This window comes from Plecotus auritus (genome assembly GCF_963455305.1).
Source record: "Plecotus auritus genome assembly, chromosome: 7".
Classification (NCBI taxonomy): Eukaryota; Metazoa; Chordata; class Mammalia; order Chiroptera; family Vespertilionidae; genus Plecotus; species Plecotus auritus.
This window is the reverse complement of record NC_137774.1, coordinates 171,983,675-172,005,685: the sequence shown is the minus strand read 5'-3', so window position 1 is coordinate 172,005,685 and position 22,011 is coordinate 171,983,675. Positions and strand designations below refer to the sequence as shown.

Below are 22,011 nucleotides of genomic sequence, written 5' to 3'. Positions count from 1 at the left end.
TCACTGGATCCCATGCTGCTCCTTATGGTCTGTATTGCCAATCCTTCCCTCAGAACTGCTCCTGGTTACGTTTCTCACTCTTCAGCAGGTACAAGTGCACATCTACCGGATGCTGAGGCAATGACCAAGTCTATTCCGCCTGGAGAAAGCACAGCTGACTCCCTGAGCAGCACTCACACAAACCCGGCCTTCGGAATGTGTAAGGGGAAACACCAGTGTTCTCAGGCCACAGGGTAACAGCAATACACATGCAGAGTTGCTTCCTTGTAATTCTCTTTGCTGTTACGAAGGCAGTTAGTAATTACTTCAAAATGACACAGCAGGCAAAAATATTTACAGCTAAAATGCAATGGATGAAAAGCTTTTATCGCTTACTTAGGTATTTAGTTATGCAATACCTAGCAACACACATTTCCGTGACAACAAATACCACAGTATCTTATTAACTACCTGAGGACAACAAATACCCCTTAGGACAACAAAAACTGATCTAAAAAAACCCAAAAACTCATAAAAAATAAAACACACACACACTCTCTCACACCCTTCATCCCAGTACAAGCATGTCAAACTTGCAGCCTGCAGGCCGCACGCCTCATTTATTTGACCAGCGTTGGCCTTTGAGTTTGACATGCTTGTCCTAGAGTAAACTATTTCCAAGTGGAGGCCGTTTAAAACAGAACAAGCGCCGAATTACACCATGGACGGGGTCAACCAAGACGGGGGCAGGAGGCTCCTGAGCCCCCTCCTCCCACGGACAGCACATGTACCACTACACACGCAGCGTCACTAGCGTCACCGCTGAGTGGAACCCAGGAAGGAGAGAGGACAGACGGGGAGCGTCCTAACGAGTGGGCAAGGTCACCTCCAGCAACAGGTCTCATAACACCCCTTAACATGGCCTTCTTGGAGAAACCAAGATGGCGGCATAGGTAAACACCTGAACTGCTGCCTCGCACAACAATTTCAAAACTACAACTAAAAGACAAAACGGACATCATCCAGAACCACAGGAAGGAAGGCTGGCTGAGTGGAAATTCTACAACCAGAAGGAAAGAGAAAAGCACACTGAGACTCACAAGAGCTGCAGAAAGCAGAGGTATGGAGGCGCGCATGGAGAGGGCTGGCAACTGAGTACGCGGCTGGCTTTCTCAAGCGGGAGGGAGACAAAAGCTCCCGACTGAACTGAACTCCAGTTCCGGGTGAGACTCTGGGGACCCAGACTCATTCAGGGAGAAACTGGACTGTCTGGCAGTGGGTGAAACTCGAGGGTGGCTTTCTCTCAGAGGTGCTTGCCGTGATTACCATGGGACACTGAGACCCAGGGGCCTCTTAGGGCAGGGCTGACAGGAAACCAAGGCTGTCTGCTCCACCCTGAGATTCCGCCCCATCCAAGCTGAGCACAGAGGCTTTTGCACGTCTTGTCTCATAAGGATGTCTCCAGCACAGAAGTTCTCCCAGCGTGGACACAGCTGATCCACACAGCCAATTGGCCTGGAGGTCAATTCCTCCCAGTGATACCAACAACAATCAAGGCTTAACTACAACAAGGCTCTGCACACAGCCCACAAAGGGGTGCACCAAGAGTGTCCACCTCAGGTAACTGGGGAGGCTGAGCCACTGGGCCCTATAGGACACCTAGCACACAAAGCCACTCTACCAACTCAGGGAAGCAGCCAAAATGCGGAGACAAAGAAACAGGTCACAAATGAAAGAAATGGAGGAAAGCAAATGACTGGATATAGAGTTCAAAACCACGGTTATAAGGTTTTTCTAGAAAAGGCCGATAAATTTAGTGAGACCCTCAAGGATATGAAAAAGGACCAACTAGAAATTAAGCATACACTGACTGAAATAAAAAATACTATACAGAGATCCAACAGCAGACTAGAGGATCGCAAGAATCAAGTAAAGATTTGAAATACGAAGAAGCAAAAAACACCCAACCGGAAAAGCAAAAAGAAAAAAGAACCCAAAAATATGAAGACAGTGTAAGGAGCCTCTGGGACAACTTCAAGTGTACCAACATCCGAATTATGGGGGTGCCAGAAGAAGAGAGAGAGCAAGATATTGAAAACCTATTTGAAGAAATGACAGAAAACTTTCCCTACCTGGTGAAAGAAATAGACTTACAAGTCCAGGAAGCTCAGAGAACCCCAAACAAAAGGAATCCAAAGAGGACCACACCAAGACACATCATAATTAAAATGCCAAGAGCAAAAGACAAAGAGAGAATATTAAAAGCAGCAAGAGAAAAACAGTTACCTACCTACAAGGGAGCACCCATACGACTGTCAGCTGATTTCTCAACAGAAACTACGCAGGCCAAATGGGAGAGGCAAGAAATATTCAAAGTGATGAATAGCAAGAACCTACAACCGAGATTACTCTACCCAGCAAAGCTATCATTCAGAATTGAAGGTCAGATAAAGAGCTTCACAGATAAGAAAAAGCTAAAGGTGTTCATCATCTCCAAACCAGTATTATATGAAATGCTGAAGGGTATTCTTTAAGAAGAGGAGGAAGAAGAAAAAGGTAAAGATAAAAATTATGAACAACAAATACATATCTATCAACAAGTGAATCTAAAAATCAAGTGAATAAAAAATCTGATGAACAGAATAAACTGGTGAATATAATAGAATCAGGGGCATAGAAAGGGAGTGGACTGACAATTCTCGGGGGAAAAGGGGTGTTGGGGGGGTTGCGGGAAGAGACTGGACAAAAAGCATACACCTATGGATGAGGACAGTGGGGGAGGGGGGTAAGGGCAGAGGGTGGGGTGGGAACCGGGTGGAGGGGAGCTATGGGTGGAAAAAAGAGGAACAATTATAATAATCTGAACAATAAAGATTTATTTGAAAAAAACATACAAAAAAAAACCAAACATGGCCTTCTTGTTTCCTTCTTTTTATCAACAGACACAAAGCCCTCAAACCTCACAAAGCACTTGTACCCCAATCAATCACTTTTAAGACTTAAAGGAACCACTTGAAGAAGGGAAAAAATTAGGTGGTTATCATCAACCAGAGGCCCAGTGAACAAAATTCGTGCACTGGAGGGGGGCGGTGTCCCTCAACCTGGCCTGCGCCCTCTCACAGTCCGGGAGCCCTCGGGGGATGTCCGCCAATCCGAGACCCCTCGCTCCTTACCGCCCGCCCGCTGCTCCTTACTGTTCGGCTCGCTGCTCCTTAGCGCTGCCACGGAGGCCAGCCGTGAGACAGGCTTCTGGCCGAGCGGCACTACCCGTGGGAGCGCCTCACTGACCACCAGGGGGCAGCTCCTGCATTGAGCATCTGCCCCCGGTGGTCGGTGAGCATCATAGCAACCGGTCATTCTGCCGTTCGGTCAATTTGCATATTAGGCTTTTATTATACAGGATGATCAGATTATCCTCAATCTTGTCAATAGCTTAGTTTCTTAATAATCCTTCAACACCTGGGGAAATGTAAATATACTTGAATCTGAAACGAGAATTCCCACTTGCACGTGGTAACTCAGGCACTTACCTCCATAACGGCACTCTTTGCCTTGTACGTAGCAGCGTAGGGCTGTTCCGAGAGCCACAGTGATGTCAGAATGGCAGCGGCAGAGGTTCTCACCCGGAGCACAGGCCGGGCCGGGGCCGGCGCCAGGAGGCTGGGGTCGCAGGGCCGCTTGCGGGCGGCCCACCGCAGCAACCACTCCAGCAGCCCCTGCAGCCCCGCGCCACCCACTGCACCCAGCGCAGGAGGGAGCTCGGCCAGGAGGCCTGCGTCACTGCCCCCGGTGGCTCTGAACACACACCTTCCTCCGCGCCTGCCCTCAGGAGCCCACAGACTCCGGCTCCACACCCTCGGGATGCAAGGCTTGTCTGCACCATCCCCTTGTGTCCTGTAGAGGGCCTTCTGCTTTAAACCGAACAAGCCGCTCTTGCCCCCACTTCCATTAAAGTCACTCAGGAGGTTCTCCGGAGGAGGCCCGGTCCCTGCGGCCAGCCCTGGGGCTGGAGGCGCCGGGCCTTCTGGGTCCTCAGGCTCTGGAGCGACCTCGAAGCAGGAGCCCGCTCGGAACACGCCCTGGCCCCCGGCTTCGCACTGCAATGCTGCGTGCACGCCGGAGAGCAGAGGGTGAAGCTCCAGTTCTCTAAGATGCCCCGAGAAGCTCGTCAGCAATGGAATGCCGGGGTCCTCGCAGCCACGCAGGTCTCGCTCCAGGACGTAACTCAGGAAGAGGTCCAGGAACTTCACGTACTCGTCGTCATCACGTTCAAACTCCCAGGAACCGATCACAGGAAGCGCGTTCTGTAACACTTTTTCCTGATCTCTCCTCGCAGGGCTTCCTTTCCGATCACCCACGTTCTTGTCATCACTGGGCTTAGCAGTCAGCGTTGATTCCACGTGATCTGGAGCCTTTCTACAGCGAAACAAAATTAGAGAAGATAAAGTTAAAGATCATTTAATCAGTAAAACTTACGTTAGAATTGACAATAAAAATTCTGTCCACTGATTAAGTCCTATTTTTTTTAATGCTTCGATTATCTATCTTTCAAGTGAGGGGGTTGGACTAAATGATCTCTAAGTGTTCACGAGAGCTGAACATTCTGACTCTAAAAAAACACCAGTCTGACCGAGTGGCTGTCAGAGCATCCGTCCACCAAAAGGTTGCAGGTTTATTTCCAAGTCAAGGCACATGCCCAGGTTGCGGGTTTGATCCCAGTCAGGGGGTGTACAGGAGACAGCCAGTTGATGTTTCTCTGTCCCCCTCTCTCCCCGCCCCATCTAAAAAATGTAATAAACATATCTTTGGGTGAGGATAAAAATAAATAAAATTTTAAAAATGAAAGTACCACACATTAATATAAAAGGAAAAATTCGTGTTAAGATGTAGTCACGGAGGTTTTCCTATTAGAAGACACGAATGTTTTTCTGGGAGGAAAAGTAAATCCTCTAGCCCAGCGGTCGCCCACCTCTCGGACCTCAGGGACCACCAGCTGGCGCCGCTGCTCTACCAGGCCAGGACGAAAGACAGGAAGAACCACGCGGCACCAACACACCGCAGCCTGCGCCGTTTCTCCCGCGCCTGCCCGTCCGCTCCCGCAGCCACACTGTGCTGGAGGCAGGGCTGCCCGCAGGACCCCTCCTCACGAAAGGGGGGCCTTTTAAACGCTCTCTGCTGCTTCCGAACCTGAACTGCCAACCTGCTTCCTCTCAGCACGGTCCTTGGAGCAGAACACAGACCCCGAGGTCCACGGACGAGAAGTCCAAGTTCCTGCTGGGCCAGGGCCAGAGCGCCAGGCCTGCGTCTCTGCTTATTAAACCGGCACCGCACGCGGCCTCCGGGGCAGCCGTGCACGCGGACGCTCGCGGGTCAGCCAGCACACCCTGCGCAATGCGGTGTCGGCGGACGCTGGGAGTAGGGATTACTTCACTGAAGCAAGGGTCAGCTACATGCTCTTCCAGGTGGGAGAAGGACAAATCACATTTCAGATACCGGAATTCTAAGGAAAAAAATCTGCCCGGCCGGTACTTCTCAGGGGTTGAATGTAGACCTGTGAACCAGGAGGTCACGGTTCAATTCCTGGTCAGGGCACATGCCCAGGTTGTGGGCTCGATCCCCAGTGTGGGGCGTGCAGGAGGCAGCCCATCAATCTCTCTCTCTCTCTCTCCCTTCCTCTCTAAAATCAATAAAAATGTATTTAAAGGGAGAAGTCTGCTTCAATAAGAGTACAGAAGTTTAAATGATAAGCAAGAATCTCTCAACAATTTAGGGGCAAGTTTCAAAAATGAAATGTGCCGTATTTCCTTCCCTGGAAACTGAAAAATAAAAGTTAGCTAACCAAAAACCCTGAACGATTTAAGTCTAGAGATTACTATAAGAACTGAAATTCTCCCAGTGAACTCTCATTGGATTTACACTTTCAGGTGACAAGTTATTTCCCGTCTCATCACCCGTTTTAATGGCTTTGCACACACACAGCCCCATTTGCACTCCCAGCGTCCTGTGAGGGGTGTGCTCATTCCCATCAACAGGCCCAGCAGTGAGGTCGCTGGGGGGAAGCCAGCTCATCAGCTGCATGAAAATATGGAGACGTTTCTTTCAAAGGGAGGGACGGGCCGCCTGCTCTGAGCGCGCTCAGCCGTACCTGCGATGGAAATGCGTCCCGCTCCCTGGAGCCTCCGGGAGCGTGTGGGCCTCGCTGTGGCCCGGGGGCGTGCCCGGCTCTGTGAGGGAGCTCCTGCTCGGGCTCGTCCCCAGGGAGCACCCCTCGAACCAGAGACCTTCCGCAGGCTTGTCCTCCGCGGGCTCCCAGACGTGCATCTCAAAGGGCCCGATGTTCCTCTGCACGCGTCGGAGGGCCTTCGCCCTCACTTTGTGGATGGAACGCATGGCGACAGACATCGTTTCCTCGGTGTGGGGACCTGGGAAGAGAGAAGGCAAGGCTCCCGCTCATAAACGGTTTCAGCTCGAGAAGGGCTCGATTCGGGTCCCTCCCGAGGACACAGAGCCCACCGACAAGTACGGCCCATTCCCCGCACCGATCGGGCCTGCGTCAGGATTCGTGAGGAAGCCCCAGTCCACACTCCCTGCGGAAGCCGGAGAAGGCCCACTGAGAGCACGAGGGACAGGACCCTGGCCCGGCCGGCGTGGCTCAGAGGTTGAGCACCAACCCAGGAACCAGGAGGTCACTGACGGTTTGATTCCCGGCCGGGGCACAGGCCCGGGTGGCCAACTCGATCCCCAGTGTGGGGTGTGCAGGAGGCAGCCGATCAATGACTCTCTTTCATCATTGATGTTTCTATCCGTCTCTCTCTCTCCCTTCCTCTCTCTGAAATCAATAAAAACATATATTTTTTAAAAAGTGTACCATGGAAAACAAAAATTACGAAGTAATTTAACAGTCTTAGACGTCAGAACAGTAACTATAAAAAGAAACACTCATACTTTTCCTATCCCCACAGAGCGGTAAATAAGCGAAAATGAGTGTAATTTTAGCCAAAGAAACAAGGACACCTTCTGACTTCAACTAATGGGAAACCATGGAAAGGGGCGTTTTTTGAGGCTGCCTATAGGAACAGTTTGGACATTAGCACCTAAATAAGACATTTTAGATTTTAGAGAATGTCAACAACTTATTTAAAAAAATAGAAATCATGCCCTAGCTGGTTTGGCTCAGTGGATAGAGTGTTGGCCTGTGGACTGAAGGGTCCCAGGTTCGATTCTGGTCAAGGGCACATGCCCGGGTTGCGGGCACATCCCCAGTAGGGGGCGTGCAGGAGGCAGCTGATCCATGATTCTCTCTCATCATTGATGTTTCTCTCTCTCTCTCTCTCTCCCTCTCCCTTCCTCTCTAAAATCAATAAAAATATATTTTAAAAAAATAGAAATCATAAATGCAATGTAAGGATACGAATGCAGTAATGTGCAATCATAGGACATAACTAGACCTAAATACTAGATTAGCTCTAAAAATGTGGGTAATTTGAATTCTTTTAACATTTCCACATCATGGTCAAGGCACCTAATGCCACTGAACTCTACGCTTAAAATGTCAAATTTCATTATTATGTATGTTTACCACAATAAAAAAATAATTTCCACAATTCACCTTGAATGTATAGGATAAAACTAGAAGAAGCATAAATAACCATAAAGGGAGAGAATACTAGTTTTCAATAAAATATCCACACTATGAAAAGCACTATATGCTCATTTCATAGAATTTATCTTATTTAATCCTCTTTCAGTACACACTCGTAGACCCGGATCAAGACAGTAATGTTGCGAATACAGAAACGAGGCTCAGAGAGACTGAGCCCCTCGCCCAGTCACAGGTTACTAAGTGACAGAGCCACGCGGGAGCCGGCTCCTGTCTGCTCCCCGCGGATCTGGTGCTGCGCGCGGGGAAGGGCCCGCCTGCGCACCCGTCTCCCAGGAGGGGAAGGCGCTCCGGGAGGGCCAGCGCTTTGCGGACAAACCAGAGTCCCCAGCAGCCTTCCCAGCAGCCGTCCCAGCAGCTGTCCCAGCAGCCTTCCCAGCAGCCTTCCCAGCAGCCTTCCCAGCAGGGACGGACAAACGACCAAGGGTACCTTTCACGATGCAGGGGCTGAATCTCCGCCGGAGAGAGTGGTATTTCTCTCTTAAAGGAACCCTTATGTCCTCAGGATTGGGAAACGCTTTCACAAAAATGTCTGCTACCTTAAGAAAAACGAAAAAGCGAGTTTTCTGAGCAACGTCATTCTTAATTACAAGAAAAACCCCTTAAAGCCTCTGATCCGGGTTTAGTTCAGGTTCACCTACATTCACATTACCTTTCTGGTTGGTGGCAGATCTCCAATAAGGCTCAAAATTAGATCCTGAAGAAGCTCTTCGATATTGGAAAAGCGCGAGAAGGGCAGCATTCTGCAAGCCCACTCCACCGCACACAGACAGTGCTCCACCGCGCACGCGTCCACCTCCACGGCGAGGCCCTGAGTGGACAGTGAAAAAAGTGTGTTCCTTTTCACTTCAGATGGGCAGGCAGGACAAATGCAAAAGAAAACTCTGCTCCAAACAGTACAATCTATCAAGCAACAGTTGTGCAAGGAATGCCTGTTCATTTTTCTTACTCTTTTGCAGGTAAGTACCTTCTTCCCCTCCGCGTCTTCTCTTGCTTTCTGGTACTGCCTGCAGCTATAGGATAACTTATCACGGACGTGCAACATCCAACACAGCGCGCAAAGCTCCCGGAAGCTCCCTAAGTCCGGAACACACAAGGGGAGAGCGTTTGAGGACGGATCCATGGAGCAACGTCCGCTCTCTCTGCGTGTTTCCCCACAAAATAAATGTATTTTCTTGATTATAAAAGAAACATATACTCATCATCAACGCCTTACATAAAAGTCATGGCGAACCTTCCAGAGTTTTTATGTATTACTACTACGGTATTCTAGAATAGTTCATGCATGTCCGTTGCATGAAAATATTAAAAACACTGTTAAAGAATAAATAACTTACTCTATTACTGACAGTTACTTGCTTTAAGCTCAGTGGTATATGGTAGATACTATTTAAGCCAATGCATTCACCTGTACTTAATGCTATATAATTTATTTGGGAAATCACTTATAGATAGGCATTTAAGTTTGAAAATTTTCAATACTAAAACAACTTCCAATATCAGTGAATATTCTTTATTAAAACCAATACCAGTACATAAAGACATATAAAATCCTATTATGCAAGTTTTTTTTCTCTTCACTTAATGTATCTTGGATTGCTTTCCATGGTGGTAACACACACAGTCTTTTCGCCAGGAGAGTATTCTGCTGTACGGAAACTTCCCCAAATCAGGTGTACAGTAGATCATTTATTAATACTCTAAGCAAGCAGTTCCTTTGGGACAAACCTATGGCTTTAATGGAAACCTCATCCAGCTTGTTGTCTCCCGTTGCTCCAGGTCGGAAGAAGGCCACACCCCCGACGCAGTAGTGCAGCAGTGACTGAGGGAAGGGACTCAGGGAGGGGAGGGACCCTTTCATTCGAATCTGAAAGTGAAGAAGGACAGGATATGTTAACTGTCAGCTGCATAAATCAATGTCTGAGGAAACTGTAAAGCACCAAGCAGCAGGTAAAGATAAACCACAGAGAATGGAAAACACAGCATGGTCCCTATACGACCCAAGGAAATAGTCCTGAAATCAGCTGTGCTTTCAGAAACTCTGCTCACACATTCACTTCAAAAGGTTCACTAGGCTCAATCTCAGAACAAAAGGTTTAATCAAATTATCCTCTGGTCACTCAGTTACGTCTGTACAAAAAGAATTCAATGCTTTTTGTCCTTTCTCCAGAGGCATGATAAAGAAATTAAAGTATCTAACTTTCACCTAAAATAAAACTATGTGGCCCTAGCCCGTTTGGCTCAGTGGATAGAGCGTCCGCCTGCGGACTCAAGGGTCCCAGGTTCGATTCCGGTCAAGGGCATGTACCTTGGTTGCGGGCACATCCCCAGTAGGGAGTGTGCAGGAGGCAGCTGATCGATGTTTCTCTCTCATCATGTTTCTAACTCCCTATCCTTCTCCCTTCCTCTCTGTGAAAAATCAATAAAATATATTTTAAAAAAAACAAACAAAAACAAAATCTACGTGTACGCCCAGCCGGCATGGCTCAGTGGTTGAGCCTCGACCTGTGAACCAGGAGGTCACGGTTCGATTCCAATTAGAGCACAGGCCCAGGTTGCGTGCTCAGTCTCCAGTGGGGAATGTGCAAGAGGCAGCCAATCGATGATTCTCTCTCATCATTGATGTTTCTCTCTCTCTCCCTCTCCTGTCCTCTCTGAAATCAATAAAAATATATTTAAAAAATAAAACTACGTGTAGTACCTAAAAACAAATAAAGGTAGATCTACACACATAACTTTTGAAAAACTAACCCATAAATGACAGAATTAGAAAGCCACCATTTGGCAACCCCTAATAAAATAAGACCTCTAGCAAGGATCATCAATAAATGATAAATTTAGTAAAAAGTTGATGACTGATGGATAACATGACAGTGGCTGGGTCATGACACAAACTCAGGGACCCACCTCACAATCACTGAAAGCTGATAAGGTGACGGGACTAAGAAGCACTAATTGGCCGTTATAAAATAGTCACAGGGATGTAAAGTCCAGCATAGGGAATATAGTCAATAATCTATATATATAAAAGGTTACGTGACTGGCTGACCACCTGGTAGCTATGACACACAATGACCACCAGGGGGCAGACGCTCAACGCACAGGCATGGAAACATGGAACAGACTGATGAATCTCAGAAGGAAGAGGGGAGGGAGGAGCGGGGGAAGAGATTAACCAAAGATCTTATATGCACACTAGAGGCCTGGTGCATGGATTCGTGCACTGGTGGGGTCCCTTGGCCTGGCCTGCAGGGATCGGGCCGAAACCGGCAGTCCAACATCCCCTGAGGGGTCCTGGATTGCGAGAGGGTGCAGGCCAGGCCGAGGGACCCCACCGGTATACGAACCCATGCACCGGGCCTCTAGTATTGTAGTAACAGTGTATGGTGCCAGGCGGGTACTGGAAATATCAGAATATTTTGTCAAGTATGTGATTACCTAACAACTATGCTGCACATCGGAAACTACACAAAACAATGTTGAATGTAAATGGTAATTGAAAATATTTAATTGAAAAAAATACTGAAAGCACACACACATACATGCATGTTCTCTCACACACACACACGGAAAGAAAACAGACTGCGGAGAAAGATTAAACATTACCCAAGAAATGCTGCTGTGAAAATCTAGGATAAGTGCAAGTTCAGTATGAACTGTCCTCTTCTTTTTACTTTTATATTTTTAAGTTTTCGTAACAAAAAATTTTATGAAACTGTCCCACATTTTCCTAGTTTATTCTTATGTTATCAGAAAAATAATTATTCTATATAGTTCTTTATAAACATTTTTAACAGCTTTCGATCTACAGAAAAACTGCAGCGACAGCACAGGGTGTTTCCACGCAGTCCCCCCATTATCAACAGCTTGCATCCTTATAGTGCATTTGTGATCAATGAACCAGTATTTTGATACATTAACTAGAGACCATACTTTATTCAGATTTCCATAGTTTTCAGTAAACATACAAAAAAATCCACACCTTTGGGATGACAAAATACAGGATGAGGACAAATCTGTCTCTCTCAGGGGTCCTCAAACTTTTTAAACAGGGGGCCACCGGGACCGGTTTGGCTCAGTGGATAGAGCGTCGGCCTGTGGACTGAAGGGTCCCAGGTTCGATTCCGGTCAGGGGCATGTACCTTGGTTGCGGGCACATCCCCAGTGGGAGGTGTGCAGGAGGCAGCTGGTCGGTGTTTCTCTCTCATCAATGTTTCTAGCTCTCTATCCCTCTCCCTTCCGCTCTGTAAAATATCAATAAAATATATTTTTAAAAAAAAATTTAAAAAAAAATAAAATAAACAGGGGGCCAGTTCACTGTCCCTCAGACCGTTGGAGGGCCGGACTATAGTTTAAAAAAAAAAACTATGAACAAATTCCTATGCGCACTGCGGGCCCGGGACGAGTCGGCTGCTAAGCAGGACAGGCAGCGGCCCCCGGCGGGCCGGATCCATGTCCTCGGCGGGCCGCATGTGGCCCACGGGCCGTAGTTTGAGGACCCCTGCTAAAGAGTGACTAATTTTCAAGAACAACTTGATAAACCACTCCTCGGAGCCTAAGGGATCCGTCCTCATAAAGAAGAAGGTGTAGATGCTTGTTTTTAATGGAAACAAAGGCCAAATGAAAAGTACTGGGGGCTAATAACACTGATTTCCACTTTCACAGGGAGAGGCTGCAGCCTGCGAAGGACCTGCAGCTGGACCAGGAGCATCGGGCAGACGTGCCCTCCGGCTCAGGTCAGGCAGGAATGTATTGACCGCTGGCTGCAGCCAGTGCGGGAGCCCACAGCCCAGGGAGCTGCCCGTCTCAGCCGCCGGCAGGGGCACTGGCTGGTGGGACCACGGAGCAGAGACACAGAGCCAGGAGACACCCTCGCTTTCTGCGATTCCACCCCCAGAACACCTGCAATACCTCGGGCAGACGTCGGAGAAAACCATGAACTAAGTTTAAATCCCCAGTGACTGGGTGGGGGGGAGGGAATGTAACTGAAATTAACTGACTATATTATACTTCCTTTTTTAAATATATTTTTAATTGATTTCAGAGAGGAAGGGAGAGGGAGAAAGAGAGCGAAACATCAGTGATGAGAGAGAATCACTGATCAGCTGCCTCCTGCACACCCCGGACTGGGGAATGAGCCCGCAACCCGGGCACGTGCCCTGACCGGGAATTGATCCGCAACCTCCTGGTTCATAGGTTGACGCTCAACCACTGAGCCACACGGGCCGGGCCACATTAGACTTTCCATTGCCAGGCAGGATGGGACTCACAGAGAGCAGTGCAGAGTCCGCATCGTTCAGCAGAAAGAACTTGGCCTGTCGAGGTTTACTGTGGTGGGTCTGACTAGGGACTGACAGGCAAGACTCCCTGGGAACAGGTCCCAGCCACCAACCCTAGGAAAGGCTGGCCTACGTACGCGCTCCCAGGACGTACAGGAGACCCGCCTACCTTCTGCATGACCTTCCTGGCCCACCTCAGCCGCAGGAGGTACCACTGCGCAGCCGGGAAGGAGCAGCGCGCCGCCCGGAGGAGCAGGAGCAGGCGCTGCAGGATCCCAGACACCTTCTGGCGGTTCTCCCTCTCAGCTCGCAACAGAAGATCGTCACCGTCCTCCTGAGAAGATACAACAATCGCATTCTGTAGCCAGTAAGGTGGAAATGTTCAGTGTTAACGTGCAAGTAAAGATCGTGCTTCGGAACCTGGAACGTTCCTGGAGATTTCATAAAGAAAATGTTGAGTCTTGGCCGGAGGTTTCAACGGGAGCGATGGCTAGCGTCCAGGAAACACTTCTCTCCCCTCAAACAATGGAAAGGGCTAATTGGACCCGAATCCCAGATCTTCCCCCACAACAGATGAAGGCCACCACGCCGACCCCATCCCCGTCGGCGGAACGGTGCAGAGCTCCCCTCCCGGAAGGCGAGGCCTCCGTCCTTCCTCCGCCCGGCAAGTCACTCTCATATCTCGCGTCACCTCCTGTGCAGCCCTCCCACCGAGCTGCTACGGCACTCTGCTCAGACCTCCACTGCATCTCTGCTAATTTATTCTGTACGGTTCACGTACGTGTCCCACTCGACTGAGAACTAGCCAAGAGCAAAGGCCTGGTCACATGCCTTGGTACACAGAATAAAGTCCAACGTGTAGTAGGGGGAGCCCACCAATGTTGGTTGGAAAACACTTTCCAAGGCAGCAGCTAGTGATTCATTTCCCGGAAAATGAGCTGCGTCACAAACACCTGCTGCCCCAGTACCCTCGCCACGGCTGCGTATTTAATGGCTCTCAGTGTGAACTGGGCATCTCCCCCTGCCCTGCGTCTGCTGAATGCTCACTATGTCCTAGGGCAGGAGTCCTCAAACTACGGCCCTGCCTGTCCTGCTTAGCAGCTGACTCGTCCCGGGCCCGCAGTGCACATAGGAATTTGTTCATAGTTGTTTTTTTTAAAACTATAGTCCGGCCCTCCAACGGTCTGAGGGACAGTGAACTGGCCCCCTGTTTAAAAAGTTTGAGCCCTAATCGGTTTGGCTCAGTGGATAGAGCGTCGGCCTGCGGACTGAAGGGTCCCAGGTTCGATTCCGGTCAAGGGCATGTACCTTGGTTGCGGGCACATCCCCAGTGGGAGGTGTGCAGGAGGCAGCTGATCGATGTTTCTAGCTCTCTATCTCTCTCCCTTCCTCTCTGTAAAAAATCAATAAAATATATTAAAAAAAAAAAAAAAAAGTTTGAGGACCCTTGTCTTAGGGCCTATGGTTAAAAAAAAAATTACATTTAAAAAAATAGGTTTTTATTGATTTTGAGAGAGAGAAAGGGAGAAGGAGAGATAGAAACATTGGTAAGGGAGAAATATCAACATCGATCAACTGCCTCCCTCCCGCCCTTTCCCAAGGATGGAGCCCACAACTCCAGGCATGTGCCCTAACTGGGAATTGAACCCATGACCTCTTGTTGCAGGGGCCAAGCTCAACGACTGAGCCACACCAGCCAGGCCAAAGCTTTGACATTTAACCCCCACAATAATGCTACTGGAAGTCTTATCACCGGCATATTACACATAAAGAGCCTTAAGCAGCTACGTACGCAGCATAAAATTACACAATTCATAAACAGCAAAGCTGGGATTCCGAAGTCTGCCTTCATAGCTCGCATTTTTAGTACCAAGTTAAATGTTTTTAAAATTGGACAAAACCAGAGAAACCAAAATGGTGGCATAGGTAAACACCTGAACTTGCTGCCTTGCACAACCACTTTAAAACTACAACTAAAAGACAAAACGGACATCGTCCAGAATCACAGGAAGGCTGGCTGAGTGGAAATTCTACAACTAGAAGGAAAGAGAAAAGCACACTGAGACTCAGAGGAGCTGTGGAAGTAAAGGCAGAGGTACGGAGGCGCGCGCTCGCGGAGAGGGCTGGCAACTGAGTACGCGGCTGGCTTTTTCAATCCAGAGGGAGACACAAGCTCCCGACTGCTCTGAACTCCAGTTCCAGGCGAGACTCTGAGGACCGAGACTCATTCGGGGAGAAACTGGACTGTCTGGCAGTGGGTGGAACTCGAGGGCGGCTTTCTCTCAGAGGTGCTTGCAGCGATTACTGCGGGACACTGAGACCCGGGGCCTCTTAGGGCCGGGCTGACGGGAAGCCATTGCTGTTTGCTCCGCCCTGAGACTCCGCCCCATCCAAGCTGTGCACAGAGGCTTTTGCATATGAATGGCCTGGTCCTTTGAAATCTAAACTTACCTAACAAACTGCAGCTGGGTCAGAGAGACCCAGAACATCTAAAAGAAGGCCCAAGGCCCCACAGCAGCTTGCACTGCTTCACAGCTGGGCCTCATCTGGGCACCTCCAAAACCCAAACAAAGAAGAGGAATCTGCAGATCTCTCTGTAGCTTCTGCTAGGTGGCCTCAGGCAGAGGCTAAATTAGCACCTCCTTGGAGATCCAAGAGCCAGTGTACCCAGGGGTCAGAGTGGGACAATCCAGATTACAACTCCTCAGATCCATAAGGGACACACTCAGGGGGCAGACTCAGTGAGCACCAAAGCCCCACTGAAGCAAGTCTTGTCTCATACGGGCGTCTCGAGCACAGTTCTCCCAGCATAGACACAGCTGGTCCTCACAGCCAAATGGCCTGGAGGTCAATTCCTCCCAGTGATACCAACAACAATCAAGGCTTAACTACAACAAGGCTGTGCACACAGCCCACAAAGGGGTGCACCAAGAGTGTCCACCTCAGGTAACTGGGGAGGCTGAGCCACTGGGCCCTATAGGACACCTAGCACACAAAGCCATTCTAGCAACTCAGGGAAGCAGCCAAAATGTGGAGACAAAGAAACAGGTCACAAATGAAAGAAATGGAGGGGAAAAAAAAAAGAAATGGAGGAAAGCAAACGACTGGATATAGAGTTCAAAACCACGGTTATAAGGTTACTCAAGAATTTTCTAGAAAAGGCCGATAAATTTAGCGAGACCCTTGAGGAAATGAAAAAGGACCAGTTAGAAATTAAGCATACACTGACTGAAATAAAAAATATTATACAGAGACCCAACAGCAGACTAGAAGATCGCAAGAATCAAGTCAAAGATTTGAAATACAAAGAAGCAAAAAACACCCAACCAGAAAAGCAAAAAGAATCCAAAATTATGAAGATAGTGTAAGGAGCCTCTGGGAAAACTTCAAGCGTACAAACATCAGAATTATGGGGGTGCCAGAAGAAGAGAGAGAGCAAGATACTGAAAACCTATTGGAAGAAATAATGACCGAAAACTTCCCCATCTGGTGAAAGAAATAGACTTACAAGTCCAGGAAGCGCAGAGAACCCCAAACAAGAGGAACCCAAAGATGCCCACACCAAGACACATCATAATTAAAATGCCAAGAGCAAAAGACAAAGAGAGAATATTAAAAGCAGCAAGAGAAAAACAGTTAGTTACCTACAAGGGAGCACCCATACGACTGTCAGCGGATTTCTCAACAGAAACTATGCAGGCCAGAAGGGAGTAGCAAGAAATATTCAAAGTGATGAATAGCAAGAACCTACAACCAAGATTACTCTACCCAGCAAAGCTATCATTCAGAATTGAAGGTCAGATAAAGAGGTTCACAGATAAGAAAAAGCTAAAGAAGTTCATCACCATCAAACCAGTATTATATGAAATGCTGAAAGGTGTTCTTAAAGAGGAAGAAGAAGAAAAAGGTAAAGATAAAAATTATGAACAACAAATACGTATCTATCAACAAGTGAATCTAAAAATCAAGTGAATAAAAAATCTGATGAACAGAATAAACTGGTGGATATAATAGAATCAGGGGCATAGAAAGGGAGTGGACTGACAATTCTCGGGGGGAAAGGGGTGTGGGGAGTGTGGGAAGAGACTGGACAAAAATCGTACACCTATGGATGAGGACAGTGGGTGGGTGGGGGGAGGGGAAGAGCAGAGGGTAGGATGGGAACTGGGTGGAGGGGAGCTATGGGAGGGAAAAAAGAGGAACAATTGTAATAATCTGAACAATAAAGATTTATTTAAAAAAAACATAAAAAATTTTTAAAAAACACACAGAAAAATGGGCCACCAGTAGGAAGTGATCAACCAACTTAACAAATGAACTTATAATATTATAGGAAGAGCATAAAGATGAAATGTGTTCTTGTCTATCAATTTCTGTCTTGCACACAGTGATATGACAGTTCAGGGAAGTTCATAACAGATGTGACTAAGGACAGCTGGCAGGTACCACGCTAAGTGATTTACTCAAATAACTTCATCCCATTGCACACAACCCTACAGGGTAAGCCCTACTACTGCTCTCATTTCACAGATTAGAAAACTGAGAATTGGGATTGGACTGACAATCCTCGAGGGGAAAGGGGTGTGGGGGGTGTAGGAAGAGACTGGACAAAAATCGTACACCTATGGAGGAGGACAGTGGTGGGGGGCGGGGTAAGGGCAGAGGGTGGGGTGGGAACCAGGTGGAAAGGAGTTATGGGGGAAAAAAGAGGAACAATTGTAATAATCTGAATAAAGATTAAAAAAAATTGGACAAAATCAACTTTAAATTAAAAGGTCAGCTTACTTCGCTAAGCAGAGCTGGCTGAGGACAGTACAGCGGAGGAGCGGGGAGGTACAGGCCGCCGGGCACCAGGCCCCAGAGCCTCCGGCTGAAGTCCTTGGCGGAGCCGACCAGAAGCTGCCACGTCTCGGAGAGGACATCAGCCTCGGCCATGGCCGCGGCCTTCAGCACCTCCCGCACGGAGCCCAGCAGCAGGTGTGCGTCTTCCTCTTCAATGGGATCTACACACACGTTGGTAAACAGTTAAAATGTGTATTCCACTTCTCGTTCTGCCCCACAGGGTAACATCGCATATCTGAAAAGAGCTGGTCTTCGAAAATAACCTATCGGCTGACGTGCAAGCTGCCAGACAGAAACGTAATGACTATTCCGTTCCTTTAAGATTACAGGCAATCGTGGCACAAGTACTTTTTCCAAAATTAGACACTGTAGTGGTAACAATGTATAATAAAAGTATTTTGGAAGTATAGTTCTGAGTAAAAAAAAAAAAAAAAAAAGGAAGAAAAAATATCAAGAAAGACAGCCAAATGAAATAAAACATTATGTGAAGGCAACGGGAGAGTAATAGTGATTTTTAACATTTTTTCTTAATAATCCATCATGGTACTACTATCATAGTTAATAAAAATGACTTCAACTACGGTCAGCATGCTTTAAGGCTTAGCATATAGGATGAAAGCACTCCTGTGCCAGGCTGGTGTGACCCAGTGGCGGAGTGTCATCCATGAACCAAGAGGTTCCAGGTTCAATTCCCGGTCAGGGCACATGCTACGATCTGCAGGGGGAGCCAATGAGTGTTTCTCTCCCTCTCCGTCTCCTGTCCTCTCTCAAAAATCAATGAAAACATATTTCTAAAAAGTTTATTTAAAAAAAAAAAAAAAAAACATTTGCCTGGCTGGTGTGGCTCAGTGGTTGAGCGTCAACCTATGAACCAGGAGGTCACGGTTCAATACCTGGTCAGGGCACATGGCCAGGTTGTGGGCTTGATCCCCCGTGAGGGGCCTGCAGGAGGCAGCCGATCAATGATTTTCTCTCATCATTGATGTTTCTATCTCTCTCTCTCCCTCTTCTTCCTTTCTGAAATCAATAAATATATATTCTTAAATACGTAGTACACTTTGATTTTCAATAAGCTTACTTCAAAGTATTAATATACTTGTGGGTATTCACCAGCTTTTTAAAATACCACAAGGCTTATTAGCTAACCAGCTCTATCGACCAGGCCTGTGTAGGTAACGCACCTGTAAACTGTTTGTATTTTGAGCCCATTTCTCTTTTTGCTTCCGAAGAGGCCGGTTGACCTAAAAGACACTCGAGTTTCTCCTGGAAAATCCGTGCTGGAGTCATGTTCAACGGCAGATTCTGGCCCTTTTTCTTGAACCTGAAATCACATCAAATTAGGAGAAATGACTCCAAATTTTCAAAAAAGCAAATATTCACACATCTAGAACTACATGTGAAGTTTACAGTGAAATTCACTTTCATTACTCATCCTACATCTAAGAAAGAAATGTTACCGGGAAACACTGCATTAAGGAGGGGACCAAGGCTCTGCACGGTGATGGCGCTAAAACGTCTCACCCGATGTTCCCCCCTACCCCCCGCCGCTGCCCTGCAGACGGGCTCTGTCCAAACTGGACCAGACCTGGCCCTGGCCAAAGGCCTTTGCTTGTGTTTGGAAAGTTCTCTCTCCCTGTAGCTACTCCAACTGCCAAGATCCCGTCTTCCCTTCCATGCCCATCTCCAGGGGCATCTCCCACACAGGCATTTCCGCCCCCAGCACCGCAGCCTGGTCTCACCAGGGCATGTACACTAGAACGGCGTGCCCTGCTTCCTGCCAAACTAGAAAGGCCTTAAGCATAGAAACTGGGCACCATTAGGTTGACATCCACGAATGCACCTGGTATAGAGCATGTACAGAGGTTACGTAGTAAGAAAACACATGTTTAGTCACCTCCTTGAAAAATATAAAAGACACAGCAATCCCATAACATACAGGAAAGTTAAAATACAGACATCAGTGTGACTAGCTTCAACTCAAATCCAGGGCCAACGCTCCCGTCGGCAGTAAGCTCTTTGAGGGCGTTACTAACAAATTAATGCCCCGAATAAGCATTTTAATAGAAATGAGCAAGCCAGAGGGCGGCCAGCACCCACCAGCTGCGCGCAGCGACTTAAATTCCAGTTAGGTGGGAAATGCCATTCCTCGCTCTTCCTGGCCACAGCGCACGTGCCAGTGGCTGGACACGCAGACACCCCCTCACTGAGCACGTCCTCCAGGACGGGGCTGAGTGGAGACGTCCGGGGAATGGGTCAGAGCAGGGGTGGGCAAACTTTTTGGCTCGAGGGCCACAATGGGTTCTTAAACTGGACCGGAGGGCCGGAACAAAAGCATGGATGGAGTGTTTGTGTGAACTACTATAAATTCAAAGTAAAGGAGCGGAGGGGAGAGCAAGAGAACCGGATAGAACAGCCGGATCCGGCCCGCGGGCCGTAGTTTGCCCACGGCTGGGTCAGAGGGATGAGAGGCACTGGAGCCCACCCTTCCTCCCTTTCTCGGTCCCCCGACCGCGCGCACCTGGTGAAGCCGCCGCCCCGGCGGCTCAGCTGGGAGGCCACGCCGATGGACACAGCCGTCTTCCAGTCCCCGAGCTCCTGTGCCAGCCACACGGCTTCCGGGACCAGGCCGCCGATCAGCAGCAGCTCCAGGGCGTAGTCCGCGGTCCACACGCCGGAAAGGCCCTGCTCTCTGACGGCCCTGGCCGCCGCTGCGTGCTGCAGGGGGATGCACCGCGGGGCCGGCTCTGTGCGCGAGGGAGAGGACATGCCATCACCGCACACGCAGCTGCTCCCGCTGCTCACCCGGGTGCCGTGACTCTTCACGGTATCTCCTACACACCCCCCAGGAAGATGCATACAACACGGGCTAACGTACTACTTCACACTCTAGGAGAGCTTCGCACTGAAGAATGCGCCGCGTTATTGGTTCGGAAGCGAGTGCCAGCGTTCTTAAGAAGGGAACAGAACAGGCAGCAACAGAAGCAGCAGAGGCAGGGCGGGGCGCGCCACACACACAGAGAGTCAAGGCGAACACAGTCAGGAGAGCTGCTGTGCCGCACCGGATAAGCAGAGGGTCATTCGTACATGTCAGTGCAGGATCGCAGTGCACCATCGACTCCTGATTCTATTTCTCTTACTAGATTATGAACTCTGGAGGCACCCATGGACGTTTACCTGACCTCGTATTCCTCAGGTCATGCAAAAGAAAACACAGCAAAAAACCACAACTTATTTGAGGTCACACTGGAGCACATTCCGTGTTCAATGTATCAGTGTTTTTAAGGAAGTTGGGAAGTGTAGTTTTCAATTTGTAAATTACAAGTCTGGCCTGGGCTTAACTACAAAGGGTGACGCCCATCTCCCCAGCTTTCCGTACTCCCCTCACTGAAGTAACTGGAATCAACAACTTGAAAACACGATGACAGGACTGTTATTTTTGTAAAAATACATATTGCTAAGGTTTTCACTTCCTCCCTCAAAATAAAATGGCAAATGTGAACAGCCGATCAATGTTTCACTCTCACATCACTGTTTCTCTCTCTCCCTTCTCCCTTCCTCTCTCTGAAAGCAATAAAAAAATGTTTTTAAACTATCCAAGTAAAATTACGTTCTAAATTAGCATACACAAAATCTGTTTAAATTTTTATAGAAATGAAGGTGGCAGCACCTTGATTTTAAAAATGAAAACTTTATAAATACCAGCTTATCCAAAATTTGTGATTAAAAAAAAAATCCATTATTCAAAAAACACAAACCCGAGCAATCACCCTTCTCAGACTTTATTCCTTCACACCTGGTCACTGAGCATCTCCCGTGTGCCAGGCTGACGGTATCCCTTCCGTGGAGTGGCCATCACCGCGTAATACTGCTTTAAATGTCAGGAGCAGCAACAAGGTAGAACACCGTTTACCTGTTCTAACGTGAAGGGGAGGCAGGACGTTCACGTGGTGAGGGGGCAGAATGCAGAGCCGCTGGTTGGTGAAATAGGCGGCCATGAACCGGGCCATGGACTGGACGACCCTCACGGCGGCCTCGGGGTGGGCAGGCCCAGGCGGTCCCAACGCGGGAGCTGGGGGACACAGCAAACAAGCAGAAGAGATTCTGGTCAGACCATCACGAAGTGGTAACGCCTAAGTCCCAGCATTATCCGGGAGAGAACGCGTCACCAGTTTTGTTTAGATGAGCACCCAGGGCCGGTACAAGTAAATTTATGGTAGGCATCTAGACTTCGTGAAGACAACGGAACAAACA

At 48.4% G+C, this 22,011-nt stretch overlaps 1 protein-coding gene across 3 annotated transcripts in view; it reads right to left on the bottom strand.

The window, feature by feature from the left end:
- The window catches only part of CPLANE1 (ciliogenesis and planar polarity effector complex subunit 1), a 77,421-nt gene that overhangs the window by 39,498 nt on the left and 15,912 nt on the right, over positions 1 to 22,011 (bottom strand). For all 3 annotated transcript variants that reach the window (XR_013961241.1, XM_080681049.1, XM_080681050.1), the window contains 11 exons: positions 21,671 to 21,829; positions 20,279 to 20,504; positions 18,942 to 19,081; positions 17,704 to 17,921; positions 13,088 to 13,252; positions 9,368 to 9,506; positions 8,607 to 8,716; positions 8,292 to 8,450; positions 8,070 to 8,178; positions 6,125 to 6,401; positions 3,510 to 4,395 (listed from right to left, as the gene is read on the bottom strand). Coding sequence is in view for 2 of the 3 variants with exons in the window: in XM_080681049.1 (XP_080537175.1) it covers positions 3,510 to 4,395; positions 6,125 to 6,401; positions 8,070 to 8,178; positions 8,292 to 8,450; positions 8,607 to 8,716; positions 9,368 to 9,506; positions 13,088 to 13,252; positions 17,704 to 17,921; positions 18,942 to 19,081; positions 20,279 to 20,504; positions 21,671 to 21,829 (2,588 nt within the window). In the remaining variant the exon portion in view is untranslated. The remainder of the gene's footprint in view (positions 1 to 3,509; positions 4,396 to 6,124; positions 6,402 to 8,069; positions 8,179 to 8,291; positions 8,451 to 8,606; positions 8,717 to 9,367; positions 9,507 to 13,087; positions 13,253 to 17,703; positions 17,922 to 18,941; positions 19,082 to 20,278; positions 20,505 to 21,670; positions 21,830 to 22,011) is intronic.